General features: G+C 42.5%; 1 protein-coding gene across 2 annotated transcripts in view; it reads right to left on the bottom strand.

Moving 5' to 3' along the window:
• Positions 1 to 15388, bottom strand: part of def6 (DEF6 guanine nucleotide exchange factor) — a 74143-nt gene that overhangs the window by 20583 nt on the left and 38172 nt on the right. For both annotated transcript variants that reach the window (XR_506279.3, XM_003220383.4), the window contains exons 2-3: positions 14804 to 14944; positions 6986 to 7171 (exon numbers count right to left, since the gene is read on the bottom strand). Coding sequence is in view for 1 of the 2 variants with exons in the window: in XM_003220383.4 (XP_003220431.1) it covers positions 6986 to 7171; positions 14804 to 14944 (327 nt within the window). In the remaining variant the exon portion in view is untranslated. The remainder of the gene's footprint in view (positions 1 to 6985; positions 7172 to 14803; positions 14945 to 15388) is intronic.

The raw sequence follows: 15388 nt of genomic DNA, 5'->3' as shown, positions 1-15388 counted from the left end.
GTGGCGTGGATTTACAGTCTCCTAGACGGGCCAGCGGCGAACTGGGCGACGGCACTGTTCGACCAAGTCTCCCCACATCTAAGATCAGCGCAACACTTCTTGGACCACCTTAAGGCGACCTGGGGGATCGAGGACAATTTGGAGGCAGCCGGCCACAAACTCCGGCGCCTCTCCCAGGGGGACAGACCCTTGTCCCAATACATAGCCGAGTTCCGAGTACTGGCCCATAACACCGGATGGAACGATGTAGCCCTCAGAGGACAATTTCGGGAGGGTCTCAACATCGAGATGCTGGAGGAAATCTCCAAGGTGGATCCTCATTGATCAATGTTTACGAGCTGAAGTCATGCTTGCCAACAGAAGGCAATGGATCCGAGGCCAGAGCGGTAGGACCGGAGCGAAACCTCCCGCTCCCACCGGCGTCCAGCCGCGTCCAGTGTGGAGACCCCCGCCACCAGCCCCATACCCCAGAGGAAGCGAGGAGGTGCCGATGCAGTTGGGCAATGTGCGTCCCAGATTAGATGCCGCCGAGAAGGCCCGCCGCCAACGCCTAAATCTCTGTTGGTACTGCGGAAACGGGGGCCACTTTGCCAGAGAGTGTCCAGCCAAAGGGAAGCCCGCCGCTCGTCTGGCGGCGGCGTCCTCCACGGAGACGAAAACGTCTGAGGCGGCTGGCGCACAGCCGGCGGGGGAAGCCAGCGACCGGGCGTAGAGAGGCTCGCCAACCCGGTCAAAAACCCCACTCAAGAGCCGCCAACCGGGGTCCTATTTCTTCTAGTGGTCACCTTGTGGTCAGTGAAAAAAGGACCCGTCATGGTCCATGCCATAATAGACTCAGGAGCCACAAACAATTTCATTGATAGAGAGTATGCCGACTCTCTGGGATTACAATATCATGACTTCAAGAACGCCCGTGTGGTGCAAGCCATCGATGGCCGCCCCCTCAAGACAGGTCCAGTAAGCCAGTGGTCGGAACCCACCAGAATGTGGATAAGGGAACACATGGAAGAGATTTCCTTCTTTGTTACCGAGGTTCCCCACTTCCCTGTGATTTTGGGAATCCCATGGCTGACACTCCACGACCCAAACATCTCCTGGTCCAACAGAGAACTGCAGTTTGCTTCAAAATATTGCCAAAACCATTGTCTTGTAGCCAAGGTCTGCCAAGCCACAGACGCTGAACCCATCATCACCTTGCCCAAGAAGTACTCGGAATATTGGGATGTATTCAATGAAAAAGAAGCCGAGAGACTACCCCCACATAGACCTTATGACTGTGCCATTGACTTGGTGGAGGGGGCCCCGATCCCGCGAGGACACCTCTACTCCCTGACTGAACCAGAGCAAGAAGCTCTCAGGGAGTTTTTAGAGACAAACCTCCGCAAGGGGTTTATTAGACCCTCTCAATCCCCAGCCGCTTCCCCAGTGATGTTTGTAAAAAAGAAGTCAGGGGACCTACGCTTGGTGGTGGACTATAGAGCATTGAACAATATCACTAAGCGAAACCGGTATCCCCTGCCCTTGATCTCGGATGTCTTAGACCGGCTTCGAGGGGCTAAGGTTTACACCAAACTGGATCTTCGAGGAGCTTATAATCTAGTTCGCATCAGGGAAGGGGACGAGTGGAAGACTGCCTTCCAGACTAAATTCGGTTTATTCGAAACCCTGGTCATGAATTTCGGTTTATGTGGAGCTCCCGCAACGTTTCAACATTTTGTCAACGATATCTTTCAGGATTATCTAGACCGGTTCTTGATTATCTACCTGGACGATTTTTTGGTGTTTTCTAGATCACAATCAGAACATGAGAACCACCTTAGAATGGTGTTACAACGATTGCGGGATCATGGACTTTATGCCAAGCTGGAAAAATGCGCTTTTGATCTACAAGAGGTAGATTTCCTGGGATATCGTGTCTCGCCACTAGGGCTCACCATGGACCCGGCAAAGGTTGCAGCAGTATTGGAATGGCGGGTGCCAACCAACAAGAAAGAGGTGCAACGCTTCTTGGGGTTCGCGAACTACTACCGCAAGTTCATTCCAGACTTTGCCCGCTGGTCTGATCCAATCACCAGCTGCATCCGTGGGAAGCAGCCTTTCCGCTGGACAGAGCAAGCTGAGAAAGGATTCCAACAACTAAAGAAATTATTCACGTCACAGCCAATCCTTCAGCACCCAGATCCTGAAACCCCTTTTGTCGTACAGGCGGACGCCTCCGATGTGGCAATTGGGGCTGTACTCTTACAACCAGTGGGAGATCATCTTCACCCTTGTGCCTTTTACTCCCGTCAACTGACCGCACCAGAGAGAAATTATACTATTTGGGAAAAGGAACTTTTGGCCATAAAGGCAGCCTTTGAAACTTGGAGACATTGGTTAGAAGGGGCCAAATTTCCCATTGAGGTCCATACTGATCATCGGAATCTAGAGCATCTAAGAACTGCCCGCAAGCTAAATCAGAGGCAACAACGCTGGGCTTTATTCTTTGAGCGTTTCAACTTCCAAATCCACTATGTAACCCCAGCCCAGACCAAGCAAGCAGATGCTCTGTCACGGAAACCGGAATATGCTGCAGGGCGCAAAGAGACCTTTGAATCCCAACTGCTGCAGCCCGAGAACTTTGCCACGCTCACTGTGGGGAATACCAAATCCACTCCAATTGACTCAGCTCCCTCTACTCCAGGGCCCCTTTGTGCTCAGGAAATCAGGGCCAGTCAACAAGCAGATGCTTGGGCTCAGGACCAACTTCGCCAAGGACTACAGTTTCCCTTCTCGCTTAAGGATGGGTTACTTTGCTATAGAAACCATGTCTACATTCCTCCAGGACCGGGCAGGGAAAAGGCACTTCGTCTGTGTCACGACTGCAAGCCAGCAGGGCATTTCGGACTATTTAAAACCATGCATTCGATCCTAAGAGATTTCTGGTGGCCCAAGATCCGCAAGGATGTGGAAAAATATGTCAATTCCTGCCCAGTATGCCAGCGCTCCAAGACAAGAAGAGAGAAGCCCTCAGGGCTTCTGCAACCCCTTCCTACCCCATCTCGCCCATGGGAAATAATCTCTGCGGATTTTATCACTGATCTACCACCTTCCTGTGGATTCACCACGATCCTAGTGGTGGTGGACCTTTTTACCAAGCTAGCCCATTTCATTCCCTGCGATGGCCTCCCCACGGCCAAGGAGACTGCAGATTTATTCCTTCAGCATGTTTTCAGATTGCATGGTTTGCCCAAAAGTTTGGTCACAGACCGTGGGTCTCAATTCACCTCTCGTTTCTGGAAAGCACTACAAAAACTATTGGGCATAGACTCACGTTTATCTTCGGCTCACCATCCCCAAACGGATGGGCAAACTGAGCGCACCAATGCCACTCTGGAACAATACCTTCGCTGTTATGTAAACTACCAGCAGGACAATTGGGCTTCCCTGTTACCGCTGTCGGAGTTTGCCTATAACAATGGTGTCCAGGCTTCAACTAAAGAAACCCCGTTCTTTGCAAACTACGGCTTCCATCCACGTTTCTTTCCTTCTATTGTTGAAACCTCAGAAGTTCCCGCAGCAGAGGACTGGCTGCAGGAACTCACAGCAGTGCAACAACTTTTGCTCCAGCAATTAGACCAAGCCAAGGAGGACTATAAACGCCACGCTGACAAACATCGCCAGCCGGGCCCCGAAATCAAGGTAGGAGACCGGGTTCTTCTGTCCACTCGCTTTTTGCCCTCCCATCGCCCTTGCCGGAAGTTAGATGCCCGTTTCATTGGTCCCTATCCGGTGGTGGCGCAACTTAACCCCGTGACTTTCAAACTCCAACTTCCGCGCTCTATGCGCATTCATCCAGTGTTCCATCGCTCCCTGCTCCTTCCGGCGGATGGTGTGCGCCCTGATGCAGACCGGCCGGGCCCCCCTCCTGTTTTGGTGGATGGGGAGGAGGAGTTCAAGGTTCAGGACATTTTGGATTCTCGCTTTCACCGCCGCCGCCTGCAATATCTCATTGACTGGGTGGGTTTTGGCCCCGAGGAACGCTCATGGGAAGACGCTTCCACAGTCCATGCCCCCGATTTAACCCGCCGCTTCCATCAGACCTACCCCACCAAGCCGCGGCCTCGCGCCTCGGGGAGAGAGCCCTATTTTGAGAGGGGGCTTGAGGAGGGGGATAGTGTGATGACTCATGGGCCATGTAGTCCCGTTCCTAGTGCTGTTGTGACAGATGAAGAGGAAAACTTGGGTTTTCCACCATTTCAGCCAGAAAGGGAACTTTCCCAGCCAGAATTGGAGCCCTTGCACCTGCAGGAGGTTTGTCTTCCAGAAATCTGCCAAACAAGCCCTGAGTCAAAATCTCCCCCATTTTCTCGCCGTAATTATTATCAACAACAAAAAGGAGTTCAGCAGGCTAATCGCAGAAGCCTGAGAATCGCAGCAAAGCATTCAGATGATTAAGCCTGCTTCCATGAGAAATTTTAGGGAGTCATACATCTGGACACAGAGATTGACTTTCGTTTCTGGTTCCCCAGAGAAGTGTTCTTTGGTGGGAAAACGAGACCCTATTTAGGTTCCTTGCCCCTTTAGGAATCTTGCGGAGTCAATTCGTCAGCTGCCAGAGTAGTGTGTGTGGACAGCGCTACTCCCGCTTCCAAGCCTTGTTCCTGTTTCCAAGCCTTGTTCCTGTTTCCAAGCCTCCGCTCCCAGCCTTGTTTACTCCCCGGATCTTGCCTTGCTTCCCGGACCTTGCCAAGAAATTACCACGGATCTTGTTCTTGCTCCTCGTTCCTTGTTGCCTTGTTTCAAGCCTTATGTTCCAAGAATCAAGTTACTTCCTAGCCTCGCTCAAGTTTCATGGACTAAGGACCTTGTCATCTCCCCTCACTTTGCTTGGCAAAGTGAGTGTTTCGGTTATCGGATTACAACTTTGGACCTTAATATTTCATATTGGACATTGTTTCTTTGGACTAATTTTGACCTTCCCTGAAAGGTCTACTTCTGAACTATTTCCTACACTTGCTTTTATTAACTTTATATATTTCCTTAATAAAGATATTAGATAGATTCTGGCCTCTGTGTATGGTTATTGGTGCTCTGCAGCCTGGGTCGTGACACATAGTCACATGGTCTATTTCTCTTCTAATAAGCTTACCAGATGAAAATTGGAGAAGGTTCCTGTACCTTTAATCATGACAAGCAACACCTAATGAAATTCCTCTTCTATACTCCATCCAGTGTTGGATTAGGACACTGAGAGCCCAGGGTTCGATCCCTCATGTGTTCATGGAAACCCACTGGATGACCTTGGACAAGTCTGTCTCAGAGGAAGACAAGGGAAATACTCTGCCAAGCAAACCCTACCACAGGTGCATCATAGGGTTGCCATAAGTCGGGGATTACTTTAAAACACAAAACAGCAACAGCAACACACACCTATTACCTATACAGTCATCCTCTACAGTTTACAGTTTTAGCAGAAGCTAAACTTAGCCGATCTATACACATGATGCTAGAATCGAACCTACCTCACAATCTTATCTCAAACTCTTTTAACGCTACCTTGCCTGCATACTGAATCACTAATGAAGTTGATACACACTAGAAATAGACTAATCTGTTTATTTAACCTACATTATCCTTTTTGGCAAACAGCACAAAAAGTTTCATTATGTTTGCATGTATGTGTGCAAATCTGCAAATTCAGCATTCATGAACCAAATAAGCCTCTGATTTTTGATGGAGCAGCACACATGTAAGCATACAAAGATTACTATTTCAGTGACATATGGCTCTCTTTTAGTAAGTAGTTGTTGCTCAGTAGCAAAATGTATGCTTCACAAAACAGAAGGTTTCAGCTTCAATTTCTGCAACGTCCATGTATGGCTTCAAGTGGAGGAACCTCTACCTGTTAGCCCAGACAATATTTATTTATTTATTTACAACATTTCTACCCCACCCTTCTCATCCAAGGGGACTCAGGGCGGCTTACAACAACTGGCAAAATTCAATGCCAAACAAATCAATAAAAACAGCAACACATCTAAAATCATTAACAATAATCCATAAAATACAATAGTCAAGCTTAAAACATATAGTTACTTATTACCATATTCTTCCAAGGAACCAGTGCACATAAACCTAAGTTCAGACCATGTCAATATAGTACTTATTCATTAAATGCTTGCACACAAAGCCATGTCTTAACGTTCTTTCTGAAGCCCAGAAGAGTTGGGACCTGCCGGATGTTACTGGGGAGGGCGTTCCACAGCTGAGGAGCCACCACTGAGAAGGCCCTGTCCCTCGTTCCCACAAGCTGCGCCTGCGAGGCTGGTGGGACTGAGAGCAGGACCTCTCCAGATGATCTTAGTGTTCTTGGTGGTTCATAGGAGGAGATATGTTCGGAGAGGTAAGCTGAGCTAGATGAAACAGAAAGCACTTTCCTATATTCCTATGACAAATGTAGCAGTTTGGATGCATCGCAAAACGATGCATTTTAAAAGTGTAAGGCAGAGCTATCTACAGAGGAAAGAGCACTAGACTTAACTGTGTTAATAGCAGGACATGAAGAAAGAAATTATGATCTAAACTGTACTGAATCGTTCTTAAAGATCTTGCACAGTCTATTCATAAATGCCACAAAGAAAACGGGGCTGCAGAAACTAATCTTCATGACTGCTTGCATGGGGATGTCTAGGAGAGTGAAATGTAGGAGATGTTTCTATTTTAAAAATCCATTTTTTGAATCCCAGAATCCAGACTTCAACAATGCCACCATTTAAGAGAGATGGCCTAGTATGGACCTGCAAATCTATTTGCCAAAAGCTAGGATAAGTTAGATGTAGGATGAAATCCTGCTCCAATTTTTTATGATGCTCATTAACTGGGCTCTATGTAGTTATTATAGTCATTGCTAAGCCAATTATCATATAAACATGTCTAGTGTGACTACTCCCTTAGGGTAAGTGCAACCACAACAAGGAAGACAATAACTTAAAAGCAATCATACCTCATCTGGCACCATAACAAGAGGGTACTTGTCTTCAGATAAGAAATTAAAGAGACACCAGAGCTTGAAGGCATCTTCATGGGATACAACACTATTCCCATTCCGGTCTGTCTTGTAATTCTTCTTTGCTGTCAACGTCCAGCAAAGCTCATCAAAACTCTCCTTCAAAAAGGCACCTTCTTCTACCTGCAAACAAAACAGCACTGATCATGTTTGCTTTCTGTGTTTTTCTCTTGCTGCTTTATTATTGGTATTGTTACAATGCCTCAAAATCAACCTGCAAAAAGTCTGGGTGTTATGCATTTTTCTAGTGTTGTTATCATAGAACAACAACAAACTGCATGAGAAAGATGATAATCTATATTCCTACATGACAGATTAACATTCTAAAAGATGGTAAGTATGAGCAGATGCAACATAGAAATAGCCCTCTTTTACTTGTAACCATTGTTTAAAAGAGGAAAAGTCAAGGGGTGCAAGTTGTCTTATGTGGTATGGCAGCAGTCAACAGTGTTTGACCCTCCAGATGCTGTTGGAGTATAATTCTCATAATCTCTAGCCATATAGCCAATAATGAAAAATGATGGGAGATACAGCCGAATAATATCTATAGGGCCACACATCTCAGATTTAACTGCAAAGCAGTAGCTAGCCCACACCGAATCAAACACTAGCAATTCCTTTAAAATCATGATATAGCATTTTGTAAAGACCAAGCCTATATATATATGAGAGAGATGGTCTGTACTTAGTCTGGCTTCAGCAGAGGAGTGCCTTCCATTCTTGCATAATTTGCTTAGCTTTTCATTTAAAAGTTCTCCTTTGCTGAATGTACAAGTTCTGAATTTTTTTTTTTACAAAGAATCCGCTTCATTCCAGTAAATGCAAAAAATACCATAATGGAGCCCCCGGTGGCACAGTGGGTTAAATCCTTGTGCTGACTTGAAGGTTGGTTTGTTGACCTGAAGGTTGTCAGTTCGAATCTAACCCGGGGAAAGTGCGGATGAGGTCCCTCTATCAACTCCAGCTTCCCATGTGGGGACATAAGACAAGCCTCCCACAAGGATGGTAAAAACATCAAAACATCTAGGCATCCCCTGAGCAACGTCCTTGCAGACGGCCAATTCTCTCACACCAGAAGTGACTTGCAATTTCTCAAGTCGCTCCTGACTAGAAAAAAAGAAAAAGAAAATTCAATTTTAAAAAGACACCTCAGTTGAGTGATCTGGCCATATACTGTACTTTATAATAGGCCTGTAAATTTTGGGTGAATCCCTATCAATTTCTGCTTGCTGGATACTGGAAGCCTCCCATATCCGTTTTCCAGTGCCTCCCGAAAACGGGTGCACTGCCGAATGGGGTTTTTGTTCATCTGAAAAAAGGGGTTATTTTCAGTCCATTGGAAGAAATGGGGAATTTATGAGCCCCCCCCCCCGCCTTTCCCCTGGCTGCCTTTTCTTTCTTACTATTATTAATAATTAATATTAATAAGGAAACTGAGGAAACAAAAGAAACAAATTCTGTACACAAGCCTACTTCATAGTAATCAATGAAAGTTTAATCAAGAGTATGGGGCTAATCTTTAAACACTTCAGAGCATATGTCTAAAAAGCAACTCTTGTCAGCCTAAACATAACTTATTTACATACACATCTATTTTACATTCTGAATCAGAGAAGAACCATAGAAATCATGTTTGATTCAAATTGTAGGAACAGTGACATTCGTGTAGTGTTTTCCAGTGGTAAAAGAACATTACATGCATTCAATGAGAGATTAAGAAAGGATTTTACAAAACAAATTTTGGCTTCTGGGGGACATATGGCAATTGCAGCGTGAACTGTGAATTCAACATTGTAAGCAAAGAAAGTGTTAAGAATATCCCAGTATTTGGGAGGAGAAACTACATTTAAGAGACAGAGGTGAGCGATGAATTACTGTATATACTCATCCATATGCCAATGTCATGGACAAGTCAACGGCAGACTGAACTAAATTGTAACTGTGCAATGTATGAGAGGCTCACTTTGGACAAACGCTTTTTGGGTGTGATAGAACAAAGACCAAAAGATATTTTACAGCAAGGAAAATTAGACCTGAATTGTCACCTGGCTCTTTAATAGAGGAGAGTAGGCTTTCATTTGTTTGTTTATCCATCTCTTCTTGGGGCATCTTGCAAAGCTGGCTTTGAGCTTCTGTTCCATAATTTCATTCTGCTATACATTTAAAGTGTCACCAGGGCACTGAACATATGTTTGCATTCTGCAACTGGCTGACAGGAGTAATAAGAATAATCAAACAGCCATAGTTGTTCTTGTGATTGTAGCTGGTTGCTGCTTTCATTGCTGTCTGAATATAATTGGCATTCAGATCGCTTGGAGTGGGAAGCAACTGGCAACTAGCCGGGAATTTAGCTCATGTCCTATGACTCAGGCCTGTGCTTTATCCAAGCCATGAAAGAGCCTAAAGCTCCCTGCACAATGCATAACTGGAACGTACCACGTCCTGGAAGCAAAATACAGCACGTTTCTCCTGAAGCCTTAAGTTCAACGTGACTACTAAATCTGAGCAATACTCTATTAAGGTTTTGTCCACTTTTTAACAGTTGTATAAGATATGAATTTTATTTAGCAATATCCTGTAGCTAAAGTATTTCCCCCAATATATTTACTTCTTTTGACTTTTCTACATTATGTTGTGTTACCTGGAATTGAAATTGGTATTTTTACTACCTGTACACAAGATGCACAACTCTGTGAATGTATAACATATTTTAAGTGTGATGTAAAAGTTAATAAACAAACTGGCACTTGTTGGTTCTGGTGCAACCCACAACTGCCAAAAGTCATACAGGTAGTTCAACAGAGTCTAGCTCTGTGCAGTTCTTGTTCAAATATCAGATTCAATATACCTGTTTGTGTAAAACCCTAGAGTTTTCTGGCGTGTATATTTAAACAAATGGCAATATGAAGATCAAGAAGCTAATAAAACAAGTCCAGTATACAATTGTGCAGAAACAACAGAGTATTTTCTGGAATATTATTAAATCCATTACTGTAAAATTGAAAGAATATAGTTCAATTACAACTCTGCCTAGAGAAGGCCGCCCATCAAAACTTTGCTTCTGAGTAACCAGATCCTGTCTGATCTTGGAAGCAAGGTCAGGGTTGGTTAGTACATGGATGGAAGATCACCTACAAATACAAGATGCTGCAGGCTTTATTTCAGGGAAAGGAACTGGTAAAACAGTATCTGCATATTCTTTGCCTTTGAAAAACCTATTCATTACAGAAGGTCACCATTCATCAACAAATTACTTGAAGGCACATCCACACAGAAGGAGGGCATCAGTCAGAGAAGCAACCAAGAAGCAAGTGATTACTGTGAATGAGCTAGAGAGATGTGCAGATGCCATGGGAGATACTATCTTGGGATTATTATTATTATTATTATTATTATTATTATTATTTATAACCTACCTTATATCCCTGAGGGGACTAAGGGTGGTTTCCAACAAAGTAACAAAATGACAAACATTCAGTGCCAGGAACAAACAAATAAAAAATCCAACAATAGATAAACTCAATATAAAATTATAAAACTAACAAAAAAATAACCAAAAATTAGACATTAAATAAACATAACACATTACACATTTACCACATAATTCTGGTAAAATCTCAAATACCTGTCACCGAGATGCTCCACAAACCTGGACTTTATAGAAGAGTGGCAAGAAAAAGTCATTGCTCAGACAAACACAGCAAAACGGATGAAAGGATTCCTTGACCTGATAAAACCAACACTGAATCTTCAGCAAAGGAAAATGTATTTTTGCTCAGTATATAAATCCAACATTAATTAAAAGTCTTTATGAAAGCAGCACCTTCTATGTTGGATGTCCAATAATTCCTGTAAATAGTCCGACTTGTCAGATGAACAAAGAACACGGAAACCACTAGACCAGCACATCCTGTGGTCCTCTAGGTGCTTGGGACTCCAGCTCCTAAAAGCCCTAGCCAATTTGTCCAATGACTGGGAACTCTGGGAGCTGAAGCCAAAACACCTGGAAGATCACAGGTTGTGAAGGCCTGCACCAGAGCATATGGCTTACAGAAAATTAGACACTCTGCAGAAATGTATCTAGCAGTATAGCTGTAAATTTTCTCACACAGGCCCTCATCCTAACAATGTCATGCAGGCCATTTCCATGAACCCAACAAAGACAAGCAGCTGTGTTGATCCACATGGTGTTGATGCTCATCTCCTGCAGGAGTTTTTTTTAAGCCAACTATTCTCAATTGCACATTTAAGATCAAGCCACTCCCAAATATCTACAGTGGTGACCCACAACAATACAATGGTGCTGGAAAAATAAATTCCCCTTTCTGACTACAAAGGAGCTGCATTTGTTGATGGTATCAGACCTGATCTTGTGGCTTAGTGAGCCTTAGTCCTACTGCAAGTCTGATCTACCATTTAGAAGGCACTACAAAATATGGTATAACATAAGACAGGAGTAATTTGCTTTGTTCTGGTATGCTAAAATCAAATGTGATTATTCGTTTACATTATAGACTGGAGTTAATTGTTTAATGCCTTCATACTTTAACCTTATTGTGAGATTTGGAATTTTAATTTTTAGAATTCTGGAATGTACTAGCAGAGGCTGGAGTAAGAAATGGGTGGCAAAGAAAGAGAAAGCAAGTGCCAGAGAGAGGGCAAAAATGTAACAGCAAAACACAGAGAAACTACAGTGAAAGCTCAGAATCTCTTTTCAGCTTAAGAATGCAAGCCTTTAGAAGATCTAGGAAGATAGAGAATCGCCCTTATACAGAGGAAAAACATCAGAACATCTATCTCAGTATTTGGAAGTCCTCTTCCTTTCAAACCTGAACCAAACTTTAGCCAAAATATGCAGCCGAGGCCCCATTTGCTATTTGTTTTACCATATCCTTGTATGATGGTAGTGCAATTGCTGCATGAACCACATTGAGTTGGGTTTTACTACACGAGGATGGATCGTGTCTGTGTTATTGCTGCCCTCACTACTCCCAGCAAGCAATAGAGCTCCATCTAAGCTCCTGTCCACCATGGGCACCATGTTCTGACATCAGCAGAGGCAGCCTTCTGACCAGGAAGAAAAAGAAGAGATTGTAGGCACCTCTGCTGGTGTCAGAACGGGGTATCTGCAATGGTGAGGTGCTCAAATGGGGCCACTGTAGTCTCAGTCCAGTTGAGCCCTGTGAATACCAACACTGCACCACCGTGGGTTGAACCAGATGTGTCTGGCCCTGGATTTTACAACCACTGTAGGCTCACCATATGAAAATGTTTTGCTGATGGCAAACTCATTCCATAGTAATTTCAAAAGCCACACTTTCTACATGTGTATGTCTTTTCTTTATTGTTGCACACCTGAGGTGTTTGGCTTGCTCCTCGTAAGGTTTTTCTGGATAACAGATATGGGGAGTCATTATAGAAAATAGCCAGATTGACAAAAAGCCCTCTTCTACTCCAATCCAAGCTTAACGCAAGAAATTTTCTTGGGCTGGCTGTTCCACTGAAAGCCAAAACTGCTTCTTGCTCCTGGATTATAGCAAAGGGGACAAAGCTGGCCTGGATGTCTCCTTTTTCCAAAAGCCTGACAGATCACAACATTCCCTTTACAAAACAAAGACGTCTTTTATATGCAGAGAACCAGAAAGAAAACCAGGCTTTATGAGTACAGCTTCTTCTTTTTCAAATTCTTCCCTTCCTTACAAACATCCACATAAGTTAACGAATTGGAAAGACCCCCCCCACACACACACACACACACATACACACACTTTTGCCTGCAGCCTCTTAGTTCTTCATTGAATGTTTTCTTTAGAGATCTGAAATATTTGTGTTGCACATTCCTCAGGGGTCTCATGGCATGGAAAGGGCATATCTGCTACAACTAGCTGCCCCATTTTTTTCAATGTTAAATAGGATTAATTCATACTGAAATTTCTGAACAGACACATCCAGGTACAGTAGACTGTCAGTTAAACAACACCAATGGGGTTTGGGATATGCTGGATAAATTTTGTTTCTGGTTGCTTGAGAGTTGCTATTAAAATGGGCTTAATTAATACTATACACCATACCATAAATAAGGAGTGTTGTGGTTTTAGCTCCAAATAAGTTTTTAATCAGCTGAAAGGTTTTAAACTGTTTATTTTTAATACGACGATGATGATGATGATTTATTCTGGGACTCAAAGCGACTTACAAAATACAATACAAATACATCCACACACAGTACATAATCAGCTAAAACATTATAAATCAATATAAAAACCCAATTTAACATATCATATAAAACAGTTAAAACTTACAGCAAGCACCATTTAAAGGTATCTATAACCTCCCGCCACTGAGGTTATTTCTATTTTAATGTTTGTATATTTTTAGATTTTTAATTGTATTGCATTGGCTTTGTGGTGAACGGCTTTGAGTTTCTTTTGTAGAGAGAAAAAACAGGGTAGAAATAACTATAATTATCATCATCACCATCTCTGTACTGACTTGATATTAATAATGAAATATAATCAATATTATTGAAGCAAATAAAGACAAACTTAATACAATATTTCAGCATCATTTTCTTTGCTTTCCTGTGAGTTCTGATAGCTTGAGTTCCAGTTCACTGAGAGTCTACTGTATTTCATTTTCAATGTTATATTTGTTCCTTCACAGTTACACTCAGGCAGATCACAGACATTTTACTTTTTTAAGTCACAGTTTCCAGAAAGGACATGACAACTTTTCCAATCTCTGCTCTACACATAACAGACATGAATCTGCAGAGTAAACCTAATGACTCCACATTCGCCCAAACAACGCTATAAAAAGAAGAGCCTGAAACGGGGTAAGTTGTTGAGATGCTGTGCACTTCTGTGCCTTCAAGTCACCAGTCAACTTATGGTGACCACATGAAGCGTTTTCTTATACAACGAATACTCAGAAGTGGTTTTGCCAGTTCCTTCCTCTGAAATATAGCCTACAGCAGCTAGTATTTTTGGGGGGCCTCCCATTCAATTATTAATAAGGGATAACCCAGTTTAGCATCCAAGATCAGACAGGATCTACTCTTTTAGTGTATTTAGGCCCCTATGATTAAATCATCTTGACACCAAGCAAATTCTAACCTCACTTGGAAACAGATGAAATTGGATAATTTTAATACTTGGACTTAATGGTCTTTAATGCTTTAATTAAAAAATTACTCAAAAGATTTATATCCTGCCAACTATCCAAGGATCTCAGTGCAGTCTACAATAAAATCTATTTGACAGTTTAAAATAGTGTTGGCAATTTAAATGATTTAAAAAGTTGTAGAAGTGTTTTAATGTGTTAGAAGAAAATATTAAAAATTAAATACTTTAAATATTTTAATGCCACATACACGCTGGGCTTTCAGTAAAATCAATTAGCTGTAAAAGGTTTCATAAACCATTTTTTTCACTTGGCACCTGAACAACAATGTTTGTGTCATCCCTGCCAGCATTTTGGGAGGTTACTTTACTTGAAACATCTGAGAAAGAGGAAATTCAGACAATGAAGGAAAATAGCAAGGGCTGGAAGTTGTTACAAGTAACAAAGTCACCTGTAATTCACTAAACCTCTTTTGATAACAACATAATGAAATTATGTTTCAAAAGTAATACAATGAATGGAAATAATGCTTACATTGGGGGGGGGGGGTTGGAGTGATCTATGTCACACCTTGGAATAACTTGTATATTACCTTTAAAGGCTAATTTTCTAGACTATGGAAGATACATTTACCTTGTCCAAGATGTATTTGTTGAGATATGGCATGTATCCTTGACTTGATACTGGACCATCATCATCATCTTTGAAATGTTCCTCCAGGGCCACAGGATCATGGGGGATGCAAAGCACAGTGTATAGGTTGTGAGAAAGCACCTGGGAAAGTTAAAGGAAAACAGGCATTGAGGATATTATGGGACAAGAAGTGTCAAGGCCATGTAAAGGAGAAAAAAAGAAAGAAAACTTGGGGTGGGGAGCATTTTCCCCATTTCCCCTGGAAGCATTTTTCCCCTGGAAAAGAAGAGACTCTAGAATACAATTTTAACAATGATGAATGAAATATTTAAGAAAAATTATTCATACATTTACTCCTGCAAAATTATTTCTAAAAATCATGCAACATAAAGACTTTAATGTGAAACTATATACAGGATGCAACATGAAGACTATAATGTGAAACTATATACAGAACATTGCAATTTTGGAACTTCGTTTCTTTTTCTCGATTTTTTTTTACTGAAATGAATGCATTATCTCTGGCACTATGGAGAACTAGAAGAGTGGGAAATTATGTTTTGCTGATTCTGATGGTTTCTTCTA

Source organism: Anolis carolinensis, chromosome 4 (assembly GCF_035594765.1).
Source record: "Anolis carolinensis isolate JA03-04 chromosome 4, rAnoCar3.1.pri, whole genome shotgun sequence".
Classification (NCBI taxonomy): Eukaryota; Metazoa; Chordata; class Lepidosauria; order Squamata; family Dactyloidae; genus Anolis; species Anolis carolinensis.
Note: the sequence above shows the minus strand (reverse complement) of the source record. Positions and strands in the feature narration are given on the sequence as shown.